The sequence below is a fragment of the Sabethes cyaneus genome, chromosome 3, assembly GCF_943734655.1.
Source record: "Sabethes cyaneus chromosome 3, idSabCyanKW18_F2, whole genome shotgun sequence".
NCBI lineage: Eukaryota > Metazoa > Arthropoda > Insecta > Diptera > Culicidae > Sabethes > Sabethes cyaneus.
Genome location: NC_071355.1, coordinates 72,109,473 through 72,131,578, shown reverse-complemented (window position 1 = coordinate 72,131,578; position 22,106 = coordinate 72,109,473). Strand labels below are relative to the sequence as shown.

Below are 22,106 nucleotides of genomic sequence, written 5' to 3'. Positions count from 1 at the left end.
ACAGCTTCGCTTCTTATCTACACTACCTTTAGGGTCATGGCTACAAGCTTACTTACGTGGAGGGAACCTACGAGAAAGCAATGAAAATTGAGCATCTTTTTTTCCTAGAAAAAGGGGAATCCATTCCATAAACGCTATGATTTACAAACTTGGAAAATTCTCGTTGTGTGCGATTTTTGTCCACATGTGATCCTTAACTGAACGCACACTCCGCCTCACTTCGATTCGCTTGCAATCGCCGTCGATTCCACTAGACTAAAATTATTGTTGTTATTCTTACCAATAGTAAAGCTACCTTCCTCGAAGTTCTGCTGCAGTTGCTGCTGTTTCTGCTCAATTCGTATCGTAAAATTGATCTAATCGCCGTGTCAAACGTTCATCGCATAGAACACAGCACCCTGGCCTTGGGTGCCGCTTCCTGTGGAGGCGCCAGCGGATGACGCTGTCGGACCTGCTGGACCAGCCGTCGGTGGCCCGTGACCTTGTGACGTGGGCGAAAGAAGATTGCCGGCATCCGCTGGTTGAACGCTGGCCGCACCCTCAGGAGCTCCACGTTCGGTAAATTTAACCCCTCCTTTTTCCACCGGATACTGACTATAGGCTGGAGGTTTCCCTTGGGGTGCATTGGTATTGGGACCAGTAACCGCAGCTACCGCTGATGATGTGGCTGGATTCGCGCTAGTTCCTAGCCGCGGCAGGGTGGAGTAATGTGGTGGGAGAGCTCCACGACCGGCTACTACGTGTAGCTGCATACCGGGAAGCGGATATCCTACGGGAACTCGAATTGTTTGTTGTGTTACCTAAAAATGTGTGAAAATTTTTGTTATTAACCAACTGTAAAGCTTTCCAAACCAAGTCCGGAGCTTCCATCTCAGAACTTGATTCCGTCCACATCAATAGTGAAAATGAAACCACACTAAGCGAAATGAACGAAATGAATAATCGCAAGCTACTAAAATCACACAGGTTCCACGTCTCACCTGTTGATACTCAACAATATTGTGCTGCCGGCGGTAGTTTTCCTGCTCCTGGGCCGTGTAACGCTGATAGGTTTCGGCATTGTACGGGATCAGTACCATCGTCTGGTGGTAGTTGCGCAACGGTGGCGGAGACTCCGGCCGACGAGTGGGACTTCGGGCAAACTTGCCGTAAGCCGCTGGATCTGCTGCGGCGGCTGCCGCTGCCGACTGATGTATATGGTGGGCCGTATGAACTGCGTGATGCTGTGTGTGTATCTGCTGGGACTGCACGTGAACCGTATTGGCCTGGATGTTGCCGACAGGCAGCTGAGCACAGTTCTGGTAGATTGCCTCCTGACCGTGGTAACTGTGGCGTGCCTGAGCTGGGATATGGTAGTAATTTCCGTGCGGATCGACAGCGGCAACCATGTTGGGACCGGCGGCCACAGCAGCTACAGCCTTCGTTTGGGACTGGTCCACCGGATAGTAACTCCAGGAAGCGGTATGTTGATGAGTCGTAATTTGTTGTTTTGCTGCGGCCAACTGCAAACTGCTAGCCGTATGGGGTCGTGGGAATGTGTTTGATTGTATTGGGTGAGGTGACGCTGCACTAGACTGAGACTTAGGCTGCAATAAATTTCATAAATAAGCGACTTAAAAAATAATGAACATTCAACGTTTACCTGCGGGGGTGAAGGAGCGGCCAATTGAGCTTGCATTTGCTGCAAGATTTCGTTGGTTGAACCGAAGCGGGGTTTGATGCCTCGAACCGAGGGCCGTGAATTGAATCCATAATCATTATGCTCATCATCATCGGAACCGGCACCGGAAGCGGGTGCCGAGGTAGACGTTTCTGCACTGTAACGCTTCTTTAGTCGCTCCGTGCGGGCTCCCTCCTGTTGCACAAATGCTGCTAACTCGTCCGATTCCTGACCGGGTGTACCGGCAATCACATCCGGAGCCACCTTCTTACCATCGTCATCATGTAGCGCAGCATCGATATCGCCCAGACTGTATTCGGTGCACTGGGAACTACCCAATGAATTTCTGTCCCCGGGTTGAGCCAGTGTGTAGTATGACAGATCGTCGCGTTGGCCAGCAACGCACGCTGTCAGTGGAGCAAGCGTGGAAAGGAACTGCCTTCGTGAACCGTCGGTTTGACGCTGCTGCGGTGGTTGATGGATTTGTGTGTGTGCACCCTGAATTTGAACGCCCATTCCGATGTCAGGCCCAGCCGGACAACGGCAGTCCTGCAAATAATCACCATATACCTACACAAAACGTCCGATCTGCATCTAAATTTATCATACCTGTGGGATTATTACAATCGGATTCTCGTCCGCTTCCGGGATTTTCTCCTGCCGTCGATCCCGGTGAAACAGATCGGTGATCTTCTTGTAAGTCGATCCGTTCGATCCACTGGATGAGCTGGATGCCGACGAACTGGGCGAGAAACTTTTGTCGGGAATGTATTTGGGTTGCTGTGGATTTTCCTCACCGGCCGGACTATCCCTCCGCTCCATATCTCCTAGGTCGGCAGCGTGCCCTTGGTGATCGCCATCTCCACCCTCGTCAATCGGATCATCGATGTCGCACGTTAACTGACGAATACGTTCCTCTAGCGAGGTGACGTCTCGTACTGGGATCTTTTTCCTGTGAACAAAAGAAGCGTAATGATTTTAGTCAATGCTTTGCAGAAGAGTTATGCACCTGACAGAGGTGAACCGGCGAGCTTCTGGTAAAATGATATCTAATTATATTTTTTCTTGGAAAATTATAATTTCGACCCAGCCGCTCGAAGAAGCTGCATGCCTGCAAAGTGCAGCAGAAGCTGAAAAGAACGACCGAGAATAAGATGGCCTCACCGTTCCGCGTCTTGTGCCGGGATGTCGGATCAACCGGCTGAACGGAGAAAAAGTTACCTGGTTATCGGGCGTTTTACGTTAAAAAATCATTGTTATAGTTGAGTGACTGGTTGGCGTGGGAACTCAGCCCTCGCTACGGAATAGCTATAACTGTAAATAATACTAGCTCTAACCCAGTGGTGCCCAGGCATAGGCATGGTGCGGGCCAAATCAGATCGCCCATGAATGCCGCGGGCCGCAATAATCTCTGGCAATTCCTGTGCATAACAAAATGTAAAATAGGTAGCTACAAAAACCATTTTCTAGGAATCACCATTAGATTTAAACCGGAAAGCATTCAGATTCACAACATGCACGAGACATAACGATTAAATGAGGGACTCCTATATCATCAAAATTTTTTCTGCTAAGTCCACCATCTTTCAAATCAGTCCGCGGGCCGCACGAATCATCTTAAAGGGCCACATGCGGCCTGTGGGCCGCAGTTTGGCCATCACTGCTCTAACCAGTGATGCCAGATCTTCGGATTTAACCGTAGTTCTACGGATTTAGACATTTTTTACGGACCTTCGGATCAAGTGCTCGTATATATGGGTTTTCATAAACTTCACGGAAATGATTGAAAATTTCTTTCAGTTACAAAATTCATGGGTACATTACACACAAACAACGAAGAGACGCAGTAAAGACGACGAAAAGTAATTGCAAAGACGTCAAAATAATGACAAAAATTTGAAAAAATGAAGTGTAAAAAGTGTTAAAAGAGAGAAGTAACATGATAAAAACGACGATGAAACATCGATGAAAATGCAACAGCAACATTTTTGTTGTCTTGACAAGCAACAGTATCGCAAGAAATTAACAAAAAAAAATGATGAAGAGACAACAAAAAACAACAAAAGACGATAAAAAGATGACAAAAATGAAGAAAAGACGATGAAAGACCCCAAAACAGCAACGAAAAAGTCGGCATAAAGTATGAACAAAAATACGAGAACGAAACGAACGAGAGAACGAAAAGATGTCTAAATATCAATTAAATAGCGAAAATAAGCCAAAACAGCGACAAAAAAAACATGGCTAAATACGACAAAGAAAACAAAAAATACGATAAAAAGAGGTTTAAAAGTTTAAACAGGCGTCAAAATAGAAATGAAAAAAACGAAATAAAAACGCCAAAGCCGAATGAAAAAGCGACAAAAATGTTAAAAATAAACTTCAAAAAACGACGAACAGACGTCGAAAATATCTGGAAATCATAGCAAAAAGACGTTTTCATGACCTTCAGGATGGACATCAGAATGCCCTATTTCTAAAAGACGGTTGTAAAAATACGCGCTGTTGTATTTTATACAACGCCTGTGAAACGTTAACTTTATCTCGGGCAATAAAAAAGTCACTCTTTTCAGCAAAGTGATTCAGTAGACTAAGGTCTTTCAATCGCTGGACAAAGTTTTTTTAAATCTTTCACCAAGTGGCGTTAGTATTCGAGTAAATTTTATTTTGTTTCAGCCTGCCTATGAATTAAAATTGGCATCACTAACGAAGCGTTAAGCCTATATAGTGGCGTATGGGGTTGAAAATGCTAATGAGTTGATTTTCCTGTATAAATTTATATAAATTTTAACCAATTTTGCGCATATGGGACCGCTGATGTCATAAAAAAGACTAGCGCTGGAAAAACGAGGATTTTTTCCATTCTCGAGCTAGTTTACGGAGCTGCTTTTGTGCTATTTCTTTGATGTTATCTCGTTTCCCTACTTTCCCCCTTTACAGTTTTTCAAGTTTTTACACATATTCATTTAGCCTGCAAAAATTATCTTTTGTGTAAGACCATGTAAATACAGTAGTACTCCTCCGAAAATTTTTGGTAAACATATTAAATATGCATCTTAGTGAAAAACAGTCTTCACAGAAAATGTGTGTTTTAGCATACTGAATAACTTTTAAAGCAATACAAAAATCGTGTGCGAATTTATTGAGCATAATTGATTTTTAGGTGCTCTTTTTAAACACATAATTAGGGTATTTTGCCTATCATTGAACGATTCCAATGATTGGACAACGTCCAATAAAACGCTAATTTTAGAATATATATACGATCAAGCCCTATCCAAGTGCACGAATTACTCACTTTGATCAGTTGTGGATCATTTCTTGTAACAATAGCGTTACACAAGGCAAGATTTAATAACAAAGATTCAAGTTAAACATTGTCATATACAATATGGGCTATAACCCTCAATTTTGTTAGCATTTCAGATAAGAAACATGTCTCACTAATTAACGTTTAAAATACTTATATTACCATATCATGCTGTACACAGCTAATGATATTCATGTATGCACTATTTGTCAACATTTTCAAGCAAAATAAAAAATTACTTATAGTTTTTAAAGTATTAAGATTTGACTGTTTAATCATTGGACAATAAAGCAATGGTTGTCCTAAGCTTGTACAAGAACTGAAATAGCATGAAAAAACCGCATTATTTCTCATTATGCATGTGTATTTGACAGTTTTTATGTTTATGGCACTGTTTACAAAAGGTTTTCATTTGTACGCAAAAGTTTTCCGATGAAAATTTATGTAATGGTATTAATTTTTTATTTTACATACATCCAAGCTCTTAATTTTTTTTGTTTTAATGCAACAATTTCGAGAAAAATAGTCCTTTTGCAAATTAAAGCTACTCCAGATTTGTTTAAACTATTTGTACTTGTACCTTATCTGAGAAATTTTACTATCGTGTATTTGATTTGGTGCTAAAAGTGGCTGCTCCTGAATTAGGGTAATCACAAAAATCACCATTTTAGTCTAAAAACTTGAAGAAAATTAAGAAGTTTGAATCACCGAATCGTTCCGGTCTTATTGGTACTGACAGCAAACGTAAGATACTTCTATGAATATTGTAGAATAATATTGGGTTGAAACAATTTTTTTATATAACGTTGAAAATATTTTGTTTTCTAAATTTTCGCTAACAATGGCGAGCTAGTTTTTAATATTTTTTGAGAGCTAAATAATTTTAGCTCTCAAAAAATATAAGCTAAATTTATCATTACTTTTGAAAAATTTTGAATTTTATAATTTTATTTCTTTTATAAATAAAGGTTCGATGATGAAACGAAGATGAATGGTGTATTTTTTCAACTGTAAGGAAATGGATTTTCGTAGTTTTTCAGATTATTATCTCGCTTACAAATTTGTTTCGAGTAACCAGGAGAGAAACAAACATAGTTTCCCTTGTAAAAACAGTTCTTGCCAATAGACCGCAGGAAATAGAAGAATAGCAAAAAGTATACTTCGAGGGAACTGTAAAGAGAGAAAAATTTGCGGGAAAGCAACAGAAATGAAGGAGAAGAGCATCGAAGTTTAGAAGGGGAAAATAACATCCCTTAAGAAATATATTGATAATTAGTAACATGTTTACTAATTGCGGGTTATTTTTAATGAATATATCTTAAAATGTATTCATTCTTAATAGTAAGCTATAAAATTAACTTTGAGGTCGGTACAATATATTGCATGTCCAACCATTGGACAATAAGTGTCCAACTATAGGACAATACGGTTTCAGAACTGTTCAACGATTGGGCATTCAAGCGTTTTCAAAAAATCGCATATTTTTCCACGAAAAGCTTATTTATTTCGTGAAAATGGCCATGTAATGTGAACACATTTTGTATCTGATTCAGATTTTTATGTTTCTGTCTATTTGTAATTATTTGTTTAGCAAATATCGTTAAAACTCAAAACTCAGAGGCTTAGCTGTGCGATCATTGGCAAATTACCCTATATAATGCAATTAAATTCGCAACCAGTAAGACACAGTTAGTTGCTATATTCCGCAAAGTTGCTTATTTTAGTATATTCTACAACTTTTTGGAGAATAATAATTTTTTTGGAATCATTTGAAAACAAAGGTAAAACAAGAGTATGTATCACCCTAAAAGCTGAATCCACGTAGCAAACTACTATGATTTTGGAGGTTTCATTAGGGTGATACAAATGTTCATTTCTTTAAATGCGTTTAAAAAGGCATGGTGAAGACACCAAATAGTTGCAAAGTTGTAGAACACATTAAAACAAGCAACTTTGTTAAATACAGTAACTCTCTACCTCTTTTCCTAAACGAGCTAAAAAAAATTTTATCAAACGTAAGACATTTTTCAATTGATTTTTTCTGAGATTCCTTTGGAGATGGAAATATTTTTTTATAGAGAGAATATAGTACTTTCACCTAATGGTTGTCTGGTTTGCGTGAAGCTACTCGAAATCGAAATCGAAATAGTCGCACAGTTAGCTTCGAGGTACGACGCTGGTCTAACAAGCCAGTCGTCTTATGTTCGAATCTCGGCTAGGCGGTGCTTCCTAGTTAGAGTCAGTAGGATTGTTGCACTGGCCCCGTAATTTTCCTGTACTCTAACAGCCGGCTGCGAAGTCTGTCGATAAAGAAGGGCAATGTCTAAAGACGGTATAAACCCATGGCTTTGCTTTTTGCTCGAAATCGAATTTTTTTTTTGAATAGTGCGAATTTTATTTTCAAATCTATCTATCTATCTATCTATATATATATAAGAGCCTTGTCTGTAGCCAAAACGAGGGACGCCATATATTTTCGTGGTAATAATCGCCCACTTTGGGCAAAGACTCAAACCAATCATACCAAATTGCATACAAGACGAGCAAAATTAACGTAGTTGCACCTCATAGAGTTGCATAGCATTAGCGTTACATAGCGTACCTCCAATTTGCTCTCAATAAGACGCGAGGTGTCGCACGCGTGTTACAGCTAGTATATATATAAGAGGCTTATCTGAGGCCAAAACCAAGTCCCTGACAGGATGTCATAAGAGGCTTATCGGTAACTAAAAACCAGCCCCTGGCAGGAAATCATTCTTTCATAGCAATGGGTTCTATTCTCATTCTCCTCGCTGGTCGACTGCTCGATTGCTCAACTGGTCGACTAGACTGCTCGATTTGATTGCTCGACTAAACAACTCAACTGAACTGCTCAACTGGTTATTCATCAAACTTGGCACAATTGTTCCTTGGCATAAGAGAATCAGCACTGTTCGTTATCAGTCCGTTCTTTATCAAACTTGGCATACATGTTCCTTGACATCGGGGAATCAGCACCAGGGGTTGACAAAAGGGGATGGGAAAGGGGATGAGACTAATAGGGGGAGAGACGGTAAAAGATGGGAGTTGATAAAAGAGGGGGTAACAGGGGGAAGACTCCGAAATGTTTGGACGGTTCTTCCTTAAGTGACGGTGGGACACAAGAAGGAGCTGATGACAAGAGGATGCTGACAGGAAGGGGGGAGTAACGCCCACATGACTGTAACAATTTATCCGTACAACAGAAAAATCCAAATACGAAACACTAAACGGCAATGTTCGCAGCTGTAGATTTGTAGATCAAGTGTAATTATGCGCCGAATCAAAGTGATCCATGTAAAAAGTATTCGACCATTAGTGCTAAGTGTTGCTGGCCGACTCTATTTGAGTCACAGGGGCAATCATTCAAACTGTGTGGAGTTGATCTGAGAACACCATGTTTTTCCCATGGTCAACTTTTTTGTGGCATATTCCAGAGTGGGCTCGGCCAATAATTTGTGTACACTTGCTCCTGGTGGTGAAACTAAAAGCATTGTTTACAAACAAGTTTTGTCTTGAAGTGAGATGAAAGGAATGACAGGTTTTTTGTATCCATGGAAGAAAAACTGTTGCACCTTCTACTTTTTTTGAAAAATTCAATAACAAAACTATTCATTGTTAGCGGAAGGTGCAAATAGGATAAATATCTTTGTTTCTCTTCCTGTATAGAGTTTTATAGGGATTTCCGTAAAGAAAACAGATGTGTTAGTGGCCGGGTAGACAAAAGAGGGAGAGCTGACAAATAAGGAGGAACGTCCAAAAGAGGAACATGCGTTATATTTTTGCATTATAAGCATTTCGGTTACAATAATTGATGTACAAGTGGCTGTGAGACGAAGGCGCTCCGAGTAAGATCGGGTACTCAGCTAGAAATTTTTAAATATGCGTTCTAGCGACAAACAGTGTTCAGAGAAAATATGTATTTTGGTAGACAAAATAACTTTGTGGAACACTCGAAAACAATAAAAAAGTCGTGTGCAAAGTTATTGAGCGTAATTGATTTTTAAGTACTCTTATTTAACACATCATTATATTTCGCAGCCGGTAAGAGATAGATAGGTACTATATTCAGCAAAGATACTTATTTTAGTATGTTCTGAAACTTTTTGGAGAAATTTTAAATTAGGCCATTACAAATATTCCGGTGTTCGGCCACTGAAGGGGTGGAGGGCGAAAAAAAAACAAAGTGAATTTTTTAATCGAGCTTTTGCTCAACATGGATTTTAAGAATTTTTATTTAAGGTTTAAACGTGAAAACCGAATCTGTTCTTGCTTATAATATATACGTTATTATTTTCTATGCAAAAATATACGAAAAAAGACAAAAACGAAGGAAAATGTTTTTGGACGATTTTCGGAAATTCGAATTTCCATTTCTGTTTCGTGCTAGAAGCGTTAATTCAACTCGGAGACTCATTTTTCGAGTTTTTCAGACTGTAGAGCCCACAGACAATTGATTTTATAAAAAGAAATTTGACTCATATCCTACAAATTATTTTTTTGCCCACCGATTTTTCAAGCCAATTTCCAAGGGGGGTGACAAAAACTTTAAATATAATTTACAATGGCTTTATTTAAAAAAAAAACAAAGTTTGTATACCACTAAAAGGTGAATTCACGGTCATTCTAATAGTATAGAAAGATGCGCTATATTTTATTAACTTCTCCGAAGACACCACCCCACAGTGGTCCAATCAGCGAAATACGTGATCGAGTGAAATTGCGCCAAAACGTAAAGTTTTTCGCATATAGTGTCGTTAGGAACATTTCTTGGTATAACAAGCCCCTTCTTGTGAGAGAAATCTTTGGGTGGTTAATTCCCTTAAAAGTGACATAAGAAATTTATTTTCTCGTACATTAGAGATACAGGTTTGGTACTTTCGGCAAAGTTGTAGTAAACATCAATGCAAACAACTTTGTGAAAGACACTATACTTGTATCTCTTCATGGAAATTATCTATGAAGCATTATTCGTGGACAAACCCTTTAAAACAGTTTTTAAACCCTGACTTATTCTGGTCAACTTTTACGTGTTTATAGTGTTCTAGAAAGTTGTTTATCTGGCTAAAATCAACGTTTTTGTAGAACATTATTATAAGTGACTTTCTGAAGTTTCGGAGATTTTGAGCATTTTTGATGAAAAATAGTACTACTTTGAGCTAAAATATTTCCCAAGGAGGCAAGGAGGCACTTCCCTAACACAGACATCAAATTTGTCTAAGTGTAATCGCGGTCGTATTTTGTTGCGACGACAGGGCTTTATTACTCTTTCTGGCGTACTTCCCAAGCAAAGACATCAAAGTGATCTTGGTTCAATCCTTGCAAAAAATCTTCGACCTGTTGGGACGGGGGTGTATTGTCACTTTTTTTTCTAAAAACACGCTCAAATAATGATGGCGTCTTTTCCAAGCAAACACGAAGCGAGGATTTCCAGTTAGACAATTTTCAATTTTTCAATAGTGCGTACTTTGAAATCGATAGGTTTCTACAGAAACCGATGGGGTCGATGCGTAGAAGATTTTCCGATCGATCGAGATAAAAATATTGAAAATTGATCTAGAAACCGTTAAGCTGTTAGCGCTCAAAATCTATCATTTTTTGTGACGCTCGAGTTTTTTTAATTTTTTGGAATGACACCTTATCCCAAACTTTGCCGTACGACGTAGTCCTACGTCAAAAATGATTGAAAATAGGCGCGAGACCCGTTACTCTGCCATACATATACAACATAAGTTCAAACCGATCGATACTATTTTGCTAGCATAATAATCGATTCCGTATGTGGGCTTTACGAAGGATAAAAACCGAGTGTAATGAACGAATAAAAACTTGCCGAAAATACCCTCAAACTCCCTATAACGTTGTGTCCTATATACATTCATTCTGTGAGGCTTCTTGTTTCATTATAGTGTTGCGAACAGCTGCTCATTTTGTCCTACTTCCCACATAGAAACATTTGCGTGATGACTGTTGCTATTTGTTTCTGTTGTTGGTTCAATTATGGAAAGACAGACAGAACCCGAATAAGTACCCAGATTGGATAGTTTTGAACACTTTCATGACTTTCACAGATTTCAGGCGCAGGGTTGCTGTTAGATTTTGGGATTTTCCACTCCTTAATTGTCACTGCTTTCGGTTCGCTGTCTTCCAACTTGAAGAAGGAAGCACACGCTTGGGATGTTCTTCTCGTTTTCTTGGTCCGTACTTATTCTCTCTACCTACCGGCACGTTTCGCCTGAAGAAGTAAAAGCTATCCGACCGGCTCTGCTAAAATAAAAATAATAAATAAGGGAGGAATATTTTTTGTCCTCAACGCCAGCCAGACCGATTCGAGCGAGGGTTTCCCTCATTTCAGCGTTGTTACAAGTACTATTTTATCAACGAATAAAATATGCCATGATGCTCACAGATTTCATTAGATGTAAAAAGAAATTAACCATTTTTATAAATAGAGTACCTTGACAAAAGTTTCAAACTGAAGTAATCATAAAAGTCTCAAATATTTTTTGTTCGAAAGACTTGCTCCGGTGGCAAGCCTGGTCAGGCTTGTATGCGTATTTTACGCTCTGCTCTCTCACATCGCCGCCGGTTGAGCGGTTCTCAGTCGCGGTTTGGCTTGTATCGCAGTGGTTCGTTTACCAGGCGTTTGACCTGTGTGTTGTACCAACGTACCGGAGTTTTATCTGCTGAGTAAGTGCATATTCCTGGCTGCATTCGTTTGCGAAGCGATTTATTTGTGCAAGAAGCATTTGATTTGTCTTTTAGATTGTGCATTGCAAGGCAACTGGTGTTCGTGTTCGTGGGCTGCAGCCGCAAAACAGCAATGGCATCCAGAATCGTTAGCATCTTGTGTCGCCAGAATGTGTCGCTATTTAGAGGTCGTTCCTCATCGCGCATGATCCATATCAGTTCCACTGTTTGTTCCAATATTCTAAAGGACTCGCCAAATGCACAGCTCAATAAAACTCTGCTGGATCGTTACCGCCGGCTGAAGTACAATCCTAAGTACATTCAAGCAACTTATGTTTGGATCGATGGCACTGGTGAACATGTACGCCTGAAGGACCGTGTGCTGGACTTTGCACCGGAGAAGCCAGAAGATTGTCCGAGTTGGCAGTATGATGGTAGTTCCACGTATCAGGCTTTGGGTGGTAATTCCGATATGAAGTTGGTTCCACGAGCTCTCTATAGAGACCCCTTCAAATCTGGTGAAAAGGATGTGATTGTGCTGTGCGATACTTATCAACCGGATGGCAAGCCAACTGATTCGAATAAACGAGCGGCAATGCAAGAAGCGTACAATAAAACGAAATCATTGGAACCGTGGTTTGGAATTGAACAAGAGTACACTTTCCTCGATATTGACCATCGTCCGCTGGGCTGGCCTTCAGGTGGATTTCCCGGCCCTCAAGGACCCTACTATTGCGCCACGGGAGCCGAAAATGTAGTCGGTCGTGATATTGCTGAAGCTCATGCCATCGCTTGTCTGTATGCCGGAATTGATTTTGCCGGGACGAACGCTGAGGTAATGCCAGCGCAGTGGGAGTTTCAGGTTGGTCCAAGTCTAGGAATGAAGTGTGCCGACGATATCTGGGTTTCTCGCTACATTCTTTGGCGCATCGCCGAGGATTATGGTGTGGTGGTCACATTTGATCCAAAGCCTATGGAAGGAAACTGGAACGGAGCTGGTGGGCATTGTAATTTCTCCACCAAAGCCATGCGGGAGGACGGCGGACTTGATGTTATCAAAGCGGCCATCGAGAAGCTGTCTAAGAAGCATGACAAGCATATCAAAGCGTACGATCCTCGCGGTGGCAAGGACAACGAGCGGCGTCTGGTCGGTCGGTTGGAGACTTCGTCGATCGATAAGTTCAGCTGGGGTGTCGCCGATCGGAGCACCAGTGTGCGCATTCCGCGCAGTGTCGCCAATGCCGGCAAGGGGTACTTCGAAGACAGGCGGCCCAGCTCCAACTGCGACCCGTACAGCGTTTGCAACGCGATCTTAACTACTTGCTTGATTGAAGAGTAATTTAGAACATCAATACCGTGAAAGAGTAGATTTAATGGGCTTCTTCCAGTGTCAATGTGCTTTTACAATATACCTCAACTTATTGTGAATTTAAACAACATTTCAGACAAATATGAATAACAATAAAGTTTACCATATTACATATATGTATTACAAATATCAAATTAATTCGTTCAATAAATTAGAATATGTGTTTTGTCGTGAATTGATCAGATATAACTTTGTTTTTTAATTTTAGTAACATTTTATCCATATTTCCTAGGCTTTCCGCCGTGAAACTTAAATTTCTGGGTTTTAAAAGCTACTCAAGCTATTATACAAGTCAGACACCAAAGGTTCAGGTTGCAAGTCTTTTTAGCATAGTTGAACATGTAAAACTTTCACAAATGGGTCGCCTTTTTGATTATCGAGAGGAAAAAATGATTCTTTTTGCTTTTGTTTCGTATTTCACTTGAATTAATAAGACAAAGCATGAAACTTCGCATAGCAAAAAGAAGAAAAAGTTGGGTTTTAACTGCGCTGTAAGTTCTGGCTTAAAAGACCAATGAAGTATTTTCCTAATTTATTTTCTTAGATGCAGAAAAGAAAGATAAATAAATAACCTAATTTTGAGTGCCTTAGTAGAATTTTGAATAAGAGTAAAAGAGAGAATTTTTCATTTAATTCGACTACTATAGAATTCACACAATATTCATTACACAAATAAATCGTTTGTTTGAATGTCATTGTTGACAAGCAACAACAAAAATGATTCTTTTAAAATTTTGAACCAATCCTTATATTTTTTTGATGAATCATATAACTTATCTATATATATATATATATATATATGACTTATCTCTTTTTTTTCCTTCTCGCTTGGTTTGGCGCAGACCGAGGGGTCCATATCAGCCATGTCATATCATTGTAACAATGTTTACATTTAGAACTTAGTAAACGAGCGCGTTTTGGAATAAATTCAAATTGAAGAAGTGGTAGTTGTGAACAGTGTTAAATGCTTAATTTTAATTCTTTAAGGAATTTCGCGTATTGTATGATCTTATCTATTTGGTTTTCCGCAAGAATGGAAGTTATGTCAATTTTATTATAGAGAACAGTATATTTTCTTCTGATACTATTGTGTTTAGGACAATCATGTAAAATGTGTACCGTGTGTTCCGTTATATTACAGTGTTCGCAATTATCATTTGCGATTAAACCCCATAAGCAAAGTCTATCCTTAGTGGCAGTATGGCCTGATCTGAGTCTGTTGATAGTTACTGTGTATTCAGTAGAAATTTCCAAATTTTTAAACCATGGGTCCAATGTAAGTTCTGGCATGATTTCGCGGTGATAACATCCTTTGGTTTCAGACAATGTTTTATACCGTTCTTTCCAGAAGCAAATCGTTTCGTTTCTAAAGCTTAGTATCAAGTCATTTTTGGTGAGCGATGTGTCTTCAATGCATGTTCTTTCTGTACCAAGCTTTGCAGCTTGGTCTGCTCTCTCGTTTCCAGTCAAACCAATGTGCCCTGGAATCCATTGTATTGTGATACTTTCTATGTTTGATTGACTTACTAATCCGAATAGTTTACCAATGAGATAGTTATCCGATGATTTGTCGCCTTGAATTAGCTTGGCTGCACTTTTGAAGTCTGTAAAAATGACCGCCGTCTTAATACGTTTAGTAATTAAGTATTCAACTGCTTTAATGATGGCTATAATCTCAGCGTTCATTATTGTAATTTGGGTTTTCAGTCTTCCACTGTAAGACAGCATTTGTTGTTTGTCGTAGTAGCCGTAGCCAGTTTTACTATTAATTTTTGAACCATCAGTATAAATGTGATATGAATTTTTGTATTGTGTATTAATTATTCTTACAACGATTTGTTTTTGGATGGTGACGTTTGATTTTTTTCTTAAATTATCTATTTCAGATTTAACTGTGATTTTATTTGTTCGTTGATAGTTTATTTTTTTAGCAAGTTGTAATATGTGATAGTTGTTAATGCTTGCAATGTATTCCAGGTAAGTCATGTGTTTGTCTTCACTGTCAGTTTGTATGAAATGGTACAAAAAAGGTGTCAATGGGGTATTGTCATTATAAATTAACTTAACTATTTCTTTAAAAGCTAGTATTTCAGCTCTTTCTTTTAGCGGTAAAATGCCTGATTCAGCTAAGATGACGTGGTTAGGAGTGGACTTGAGATATCTCATAGATACTCTAATATACAAGTGTTGGACGGTTTCTAACTTGGAGAATGAGGTTTTGGAGGTTCCTGCAATTACCGTCAGACCGTAATCAAGGTGTGGTTGTACTATTGCTTTTGCAATACGCAACATAGTTTTCGGGTGTGCACCGTTTTTCTTTTTGGTTAGCATTTTAAGTATGTTAATTTTTCGTTTAGCTTTGGCAACTGTAGTTTGTATATGCTTATTGTAATTAAGTTTATAATCTATAAGGATTCCCAAAAATCTATGTATGGTTTTAATTTCAACCGGGAAGTTGTTGAGTTGAATATTTGTGTTTGGATGAAAAGTATTATAAAAAATCATGGCCCCGCTCTTGTCAGGGTTGATTACCATGTCAAGTTCGGAGAAGATATTGGATAATTGTGCCAGGAAAGTATTCATCTTATCGGTAGCATTGCACAAATTATTAGCCTTTACCAGAACTGTAAAATCGTCTGCGTATTGAACTAATATTTTGTCTTGCGTTGATATTGAGTGCGTTTGAATTGTATACATGTTGAATAACGTTGGTGAGAGGGAGCAACCCTGAGGAAGTCCCTTGTTCGTAGTTCTGTTTATTACAGTTCCATCTGCAAGCGTAAGAGAAACATTTCTTAGTTTAAGATAGTGGTAAATCCAATTGGTTATTGATTGTGGAACGTTTCTATTTTCTAGAATTGTTAACAATTTAGTTATATTGACGTTATCGAACGCCTTACTAAGGTCCAGGAAAGTGGCAATAATAGTCTGTCCGTCTCGTTTACTTTGTTTGACATGGGATAACAGTGTATTCATACAGTTAGATGTCGATATCTTACTTTTAAAGCCGAAGGAATATAACGGTATTAATTTGTTTTGTTCAATATATGTAGATAATTTCCGTTTAATGCAAAAATTAACTATTTTCAAAATGACGCATAACATTGACAAGGGTCTGTATGAAATAGCTAGATTCGGATCCTTGTTTGGTTTTAAGATGGGAATAATTTTTGTGTTTCTCCAATCCTCAGGGATAGTCCCGTCATTGACCGTGACCTCCATTATTTCTATAATTCGAGATAGTAAGTGAAAGTTCATATTTTTTAAAACGTAAAATGAGATACCGTCTATACCAGGAGTTGATGTGCTTTTCTTACTGTTTATTAGTTTTATAACTTCATGAATATTGATTTTTATTGAGTCATTAGTTGGTTTGGGGTAAAAGTCAATTTCTTCCGCTTGTGGGAAGTTGGTGTCCATAAACTGGGTTGCTACTGAGTGGTCATTTAAAAGGCTTACGTTATTTTTTGAAGGAAATCCTCCGCCTATTCTTTTAATGGTATTCCAGAGAGTTTTTTGGTCCATGTCTGGATTAATAGAGTCGATTAGCTCGTTCCAACTTTGTCTGGAAGCTGTCCTAATCATCCTTTTCAGTTTAGCTTTGGATTTCTTGAATTCAATGTAGTTTTCATATGTTTGATTTCGGTAGTATTGAATCAAGTGGCTGTTTTTAATCTTATGTTGTTCATTAATTTCCTTATTCCACCAAGGTTTAGGAATTCGATTGCTATTAGAACGATAGAATTTAGCCTTATTAATTTGTTCTCCCAAAACAGTTATAAGGTCAACTCCGCAACTTATAGAAGAGGGGTGGAGGTTATTAATATTTTCGATTGCATGTGTTTTGTTTACACATTCAGTAGGAAAGTTATAATTTTTAGTGCCGTTTTGGATGCTGAATTTTATTATTTTATGGTTGCTAAAAACTTCATCGTGAATAACATTCCAGTCAGTTTTACATGCTATTTCAGGAGAAGCGAAGGTAAGATCAATAACCGACGGTTGACTATCTGGAGGTTTAATAAGCGTAGCGGTACCGTCATTGAGCATGACTAGGTCTGTATTATCAAAAAGATTAGCAATCAGTTCACCTCGGGGACAGGTAGAACGTTGCGGATTCCAAGTTTGGTTATGTGCGTTAAAATCACCCGCAATTATTGTGTTTAAATTAAATTTTTCTATCTCATATATGATTTTATTTAATGGATCTCTTATTTCATGGTTTCGAATTGGCAATGGTGGTACATAAATAGATGTTATAATCATTGTTGGTTCTGTGTTTAAAGTTTTAATGGCTATTGCTTCTACTGGGTTGTGTTGTGGGAGTTTTACTATTTCAAACCTTAGTTCTTTTCTAATTAAAATTCCTACCCCACCGTATCCAGCGGGTCTTGAGTGCTTAATAAATGTATATCCCTTAAAATCAAAGTTTTCATTAGGTCGCATCCAAATTTCTTGTAATAGTGCGATATCGATTTTATTTTTTGAAAGGAAGTGTATAAGTAATTTACGTGTATCTGTGGGTCTGATGCTAGTAATGTTGTGTTGCATGATGTTTAAATTTTTGTATTTATCCATTGTTGGTTGAAAGAGGGATATGATCGTTATTTAACTGTATTACTTCCGGATTTAATAAGGATTGTATTTGGTCGCTTATGTCAATCAAGAAAATGTCAGAGTCTATTGAGTTTTTACGATGTTTATACTGTTCTGAATGTTTGATGATAGAAGAGTGTATTGTTTTGATCTTATGCATTAGAGTATTTAAATTTAGTTCTTTAAAAAGTTGTTCCTTTACCTGTTTAACGATGTTATCAAACTCTATTCTATCCAAGGAATCGTTTGTATGCGACCGTTGGTTAGTGGTGACGTTTGCTAAGGTTCGTTGGTACTGAAGCTGTGTGAAGTTGTTAAAATTTCGTGTTTGTGGTTCTGTTACGGGCTGTTGATCGGGGAGTTGTGGAAAATCTCTTATTGAATCGATTCTGTGTTGTACCCTCTGATATTTAGGGAACTTGTCTGCGGCTTCGAGAAACGTGAGCTTATCAGTCGCCATAGCATAGCGAATCTTGTCTTGTCTGGCTCTTTCCGGGCAATCTCTGCTATTTGCTGGATGTGCACCAAAGCAATGTACGCACTTGGGTGTTGTAGTACATTCTTTATCAATATGATTGTAACCACAATTGACGCAACGGGGCTCTTTGGTTCGGCAAGCTTTGGGTTTATGCCCGTATCTCCAACATAGGCTACACATTTTAAGCGGAAAAATATAATAGTCGACTTTTGTATCAATTCCAAAGATTGAAACTTGATCGGGGAGCGTTTGTCCTTCAACATAAATTTTAACAGTGTATGTGGGTACAAGGATATCATCAATCTTTCTGCTTATACGTTCTATCTTTGTCACTTTCTTGTTTCCTGCGTTCATGTTTTCTAGGATTTCTGCTTCTGAAAGCGAAGGGGGTACATTTCGAATGACTCCGATTGTTTCTCTTAGCATGTTCGGGATATAGATTTGTAACTTAAATTCGTCTGTTAATATTTTTGAGTTTAGAAGAACTTCAGCGTCTCTGGGTTTATCAAATGATATTCTAAATCGTCCTTGTCCTGCTGCCTTTAATTCTTTGTATTTTTTGATACCGACTTTATATAAGATTTTTGCAAGTTCCATCGGGTGAATTGTTTTTGGGGTTGTTTTATTTTCGGTTTTGTTTTCATCTGGTAGTTTTTGTCTCTCAATAAAGAAAATGTTGCTGGTTGTATTTTTAATCCAGTTATCTTTGTATACTTTGTTTAATGATGGATTTGTGTTCTTTGTTTTCTGTAGTTGTTCTGTTGTATTGGAATTAATTTGGGTTTTGTGATTTTGTGAACTGGTTGATTGATTCGGAAAATCGTCTGTAATCATTTTATCTGTGATGTCCTCTTGAGATTTGGTATTCTTATCTGTTTTATTCTCCTTTATCTTTTTGTTAACCATATTTCTGTTCTTTTTATTTACCGTACCTTCAGATGACGAGTGTCATCGCTTATTTCATATCTACGACGTAAATTTCTTCTTTCTATTTCTATGTTAATCTGAGAATCATCGAGCTGCTGGGGGTCCAGGCAGTCCTCAAATCCTCCAAAATCGCTATCTTCGCTATTCATACACTGTACATAACTTACCCTAATGCTTACATAAGAAACTAAAGAAAACTAAGAGAATACAATATATCTAGTTGAAATATTTAAAAGTTCGATTTAATATAACTTTTTCACATCCGCCAAACTTGTTGAAAATATTCGAAAATTTTAGAAGCAAAAAACCACGTGTCGCGTAAAAGAAAAAAATGGCCGATACTTTCCGATCTTTCCACTGCGAGGTTTTGAGCGAGAATGACTTATCTCTTGATCAAATAAAAGGATTGAAATTCAAATACAATGCGTTAAATTTGATGGACATTTTTTATAATACATTGCGTTTGTGGGGTTTCAAACTATTCAAATATTTCGCAAATACATACTACCTTCTTTAGTGCTTTGGTGAATCATCATATTCCATTTTATTGAAACATTTCTTGTTGTCGATGGCCTTACAACAAAAGCTTGCTTGATGAGAACAAACCAATGCATGCTGCTGATGCTGACTTTGATGCAGGTTTACCATTCAATAACTTTCGCTCTACCGAACGGAACAGTTTTGAATCCAATTAACTCTACTCTTAATTATCACCAGGCTAATTGAATCGTTTGTTTGAGAAACCCCACAAACGCCATTTTTATGAAAATGGACTTTTTAACAGTTTTCGAATCCTTGAGGAGATCCACACCTTCCCTCAAAATTCCAGAAAAAGTTAGTTCCACGAACCCCTTTTAATTGGGGTTGCAAATATCCGTTTGTTTGAGAAACCCCAAATATCCATGTTTCCGATAATCACCTAGAGCGGCGCTGCGATAGGTACAAAATTATCATTCAATATTTACGTGCAATGTTGTATTCGCAACACAATTCAATAGTGTAAAAATGTCTTTGGAATCGAAAAATTACGAGTTGGACACAGTCAAAAAGAAGAAACATAGTGTTCGGCGGACTAAAGAATGCAAGGCGAAGGTTATTAAAAGTAAAAGAACGACGTCGAAAAGAAAAGGATGTTTTAGCTGAAAAAGTGCGAGCTGATTGCAAATGCAGATAAGCTTGGATTAGTTAGTCGACAAGATAAATGCAAATAAACCGTACTTGTAATCTAGATATAGTAAGAACTGTAGCAATCTCGTTCCAGAAATCGACAGACTAAACTATCCATGCGTTTCTCACAAAAGCAGTAACCCACCATTTACTATACACTGTTAATAATAGCACAATACAGTAGACTCTCGGAAAAGTTAACTCTCTAAAAAGTTAATTGTTCAGAAAAGTTAAGCGCATATCAGCTCTCATGCAACGCTCTAAAAAGTTAATATTTAACTTAACTTTTCTGAGAGTTTGAATTTATTGGTTGTCCAAGCGTTCGTACACACACGTTTCGGTTTATTGTCGCCTTTCCACAGTCATACAGAGTCATTCAGAGTCGCATCATAACTGGGGTTCAATTAAACTTAAATTAAAATAATTGCAACAATAGCGTATTGAACTATTTGCTAGTTACACATAGTTACTTCAGGATTATTGATAACATACTGGAAAAGCGCAAACTCAGATTGAGTTTTAAATGCAAAAGAAGGAACAGCAAGAAACTAAAAATAAGCGCGAACATTATCAAAACGTAGTCGCAGACTATACGAAAAAAACCAAAGTAAACTAGTGTAACCGACTATTTTAAACTTACTGAAAGAAACTAAGTATTATTTCATAAAGATCTTGCTACATATTTCTTTTCATTACATTTTCAAAATACATAAAAATGTCTATCCTATATCCCGGAGTGCATTTTTCGCTTTTGTATTTATCATTTTCAATAATTTTAGGGACTACTCGGAAAAGTTAATATTTCGGAAAAGTTAATCGACCCATTCCCCAATCGATTAACTTTTCCGAGAGTATACTGTATATAAATAAAAGGCTTAATCTTCTATTTATCTTTTTTGTTAACTCGTTGCTTTTCCTAATGTAAATAATCCGTCGAGCACTCCCGAGTAACTGCAAAATCAATAATTTATCATTTCGAAGTATTTAAGATGCTGTTCACGTATCTTCATTTCCTTTTGGTATAACGTAATTTGAGAACAGGCCCTTATTCTCAGATTCTGTTCCATAATCATAGTACGATTGTTATCCAAGATTTAAAATGTTTATTTTCTGGTTATAATATCTTTCATTACTACTAGCAAAGTATCAAGGTATTCTATTCGATGTGAATTCGTGTTACTGTGGTCCATTTATGCAGTTCAAAAACCGCTGTTACTCCATTTACCTTTTATTTTTTAATAGGTAAATGCAAACCATGATAAAAATTTGGATTAAAAAAGAACAAAACTTTTTCTAAAACTTGTATTATTCTACTTCAAAATTTTTAATAAATAATATTTAGCGCCCCTCCCCTCTTTTTCCTCTTAGCGGTACGTAGTTTTTTAACATCCTCAGTGATATATGGTAGCAAATTACATACTATGAGTATGGAAAGAGCACAAGTTTGAATAAAAACGGCTTAAAACTACTTAAGTGCACTGTCAATTTCTCGTTTGTTTGAGAAACCCCAAATATCCATCAACTTTAAAGCCTTGCAATTTCAGCTAGAATCATTATTTTGATCAAAAGATAAGTCTACATAATGTATTTTAGATATTATCATAGAACCTCATACCAAAAAATGTAAGGATTGGTTCAAAATTTTGAGAAAATCAGTTTATTGTTGTTTTCCAACAATAGTGTCGAGTGGACTTGTGGGGTTTCTCAAACAAACGATTCAATTGGCTAAGATATGACATGAGTGATTAGATAAGACATAGCTAAGATATATATTTTACGCTGCGAACAACATGATTGATTAATTAAATTGGCAAAATAAAACAAGCGTTGATTTGTCTGAGTAGTTTTGGAATGTGCCAATGACTGATGTCAGAAAATTATTCTATAAATT

The 22,106-nt window shown here is 37.7% G+C and overlaps 2 protein-coding genes across 2 annotated transcripts in view; one reads left to right on the top strand and one right to left on the bottom strand.

Moving 5' to 3' along the window:
- Positions 1 to 215: 215 nt before the first annotated feature.
- The window catches only part of LOC128739710 (uncharacterized), a 176,506-nt gene continuing 154,615 nt past the window's right edge, over positions 216 to 22,106 (bottom strand). The window contains exons 7-11 of the mRNA XM_053835208.1: positions 2,266 to 2,612; positions 1,643 to 2,223; positions 981 to 1,586; positions 375 to 800; positions 216 to 329 (exon numbers count right to left, since the gene is read on the bottom strand). Of these exons, the coding sequence (XP_053691183.1) occupies positions 216 to 329; positions 375 to 800; positions 981 to 1,586; positions 1,643 to 2,223; positions 2,266 to 2,612 (2,074 nt within the window). The remainder of the gene's footprint in view (positions 330 to 374; positions 801 to 980; positions 1,587 to 1,642; positions 2,224 to 2,265; positions 2,613 to 22,106) is intronic.
- On the top strand, positions 11,812 to 13,017 carry LOC128744690 (glutamine synthetase 1, mitochondrial-like). Its single transcript, XM_053841859.1, has one exon. It carries the CDS (start codon positions 11,812 to 11,814, stop codon positions 13,015 to 13,017), a length of 1,206 nt encoding a protein of 401 aa, XP_053697834.1.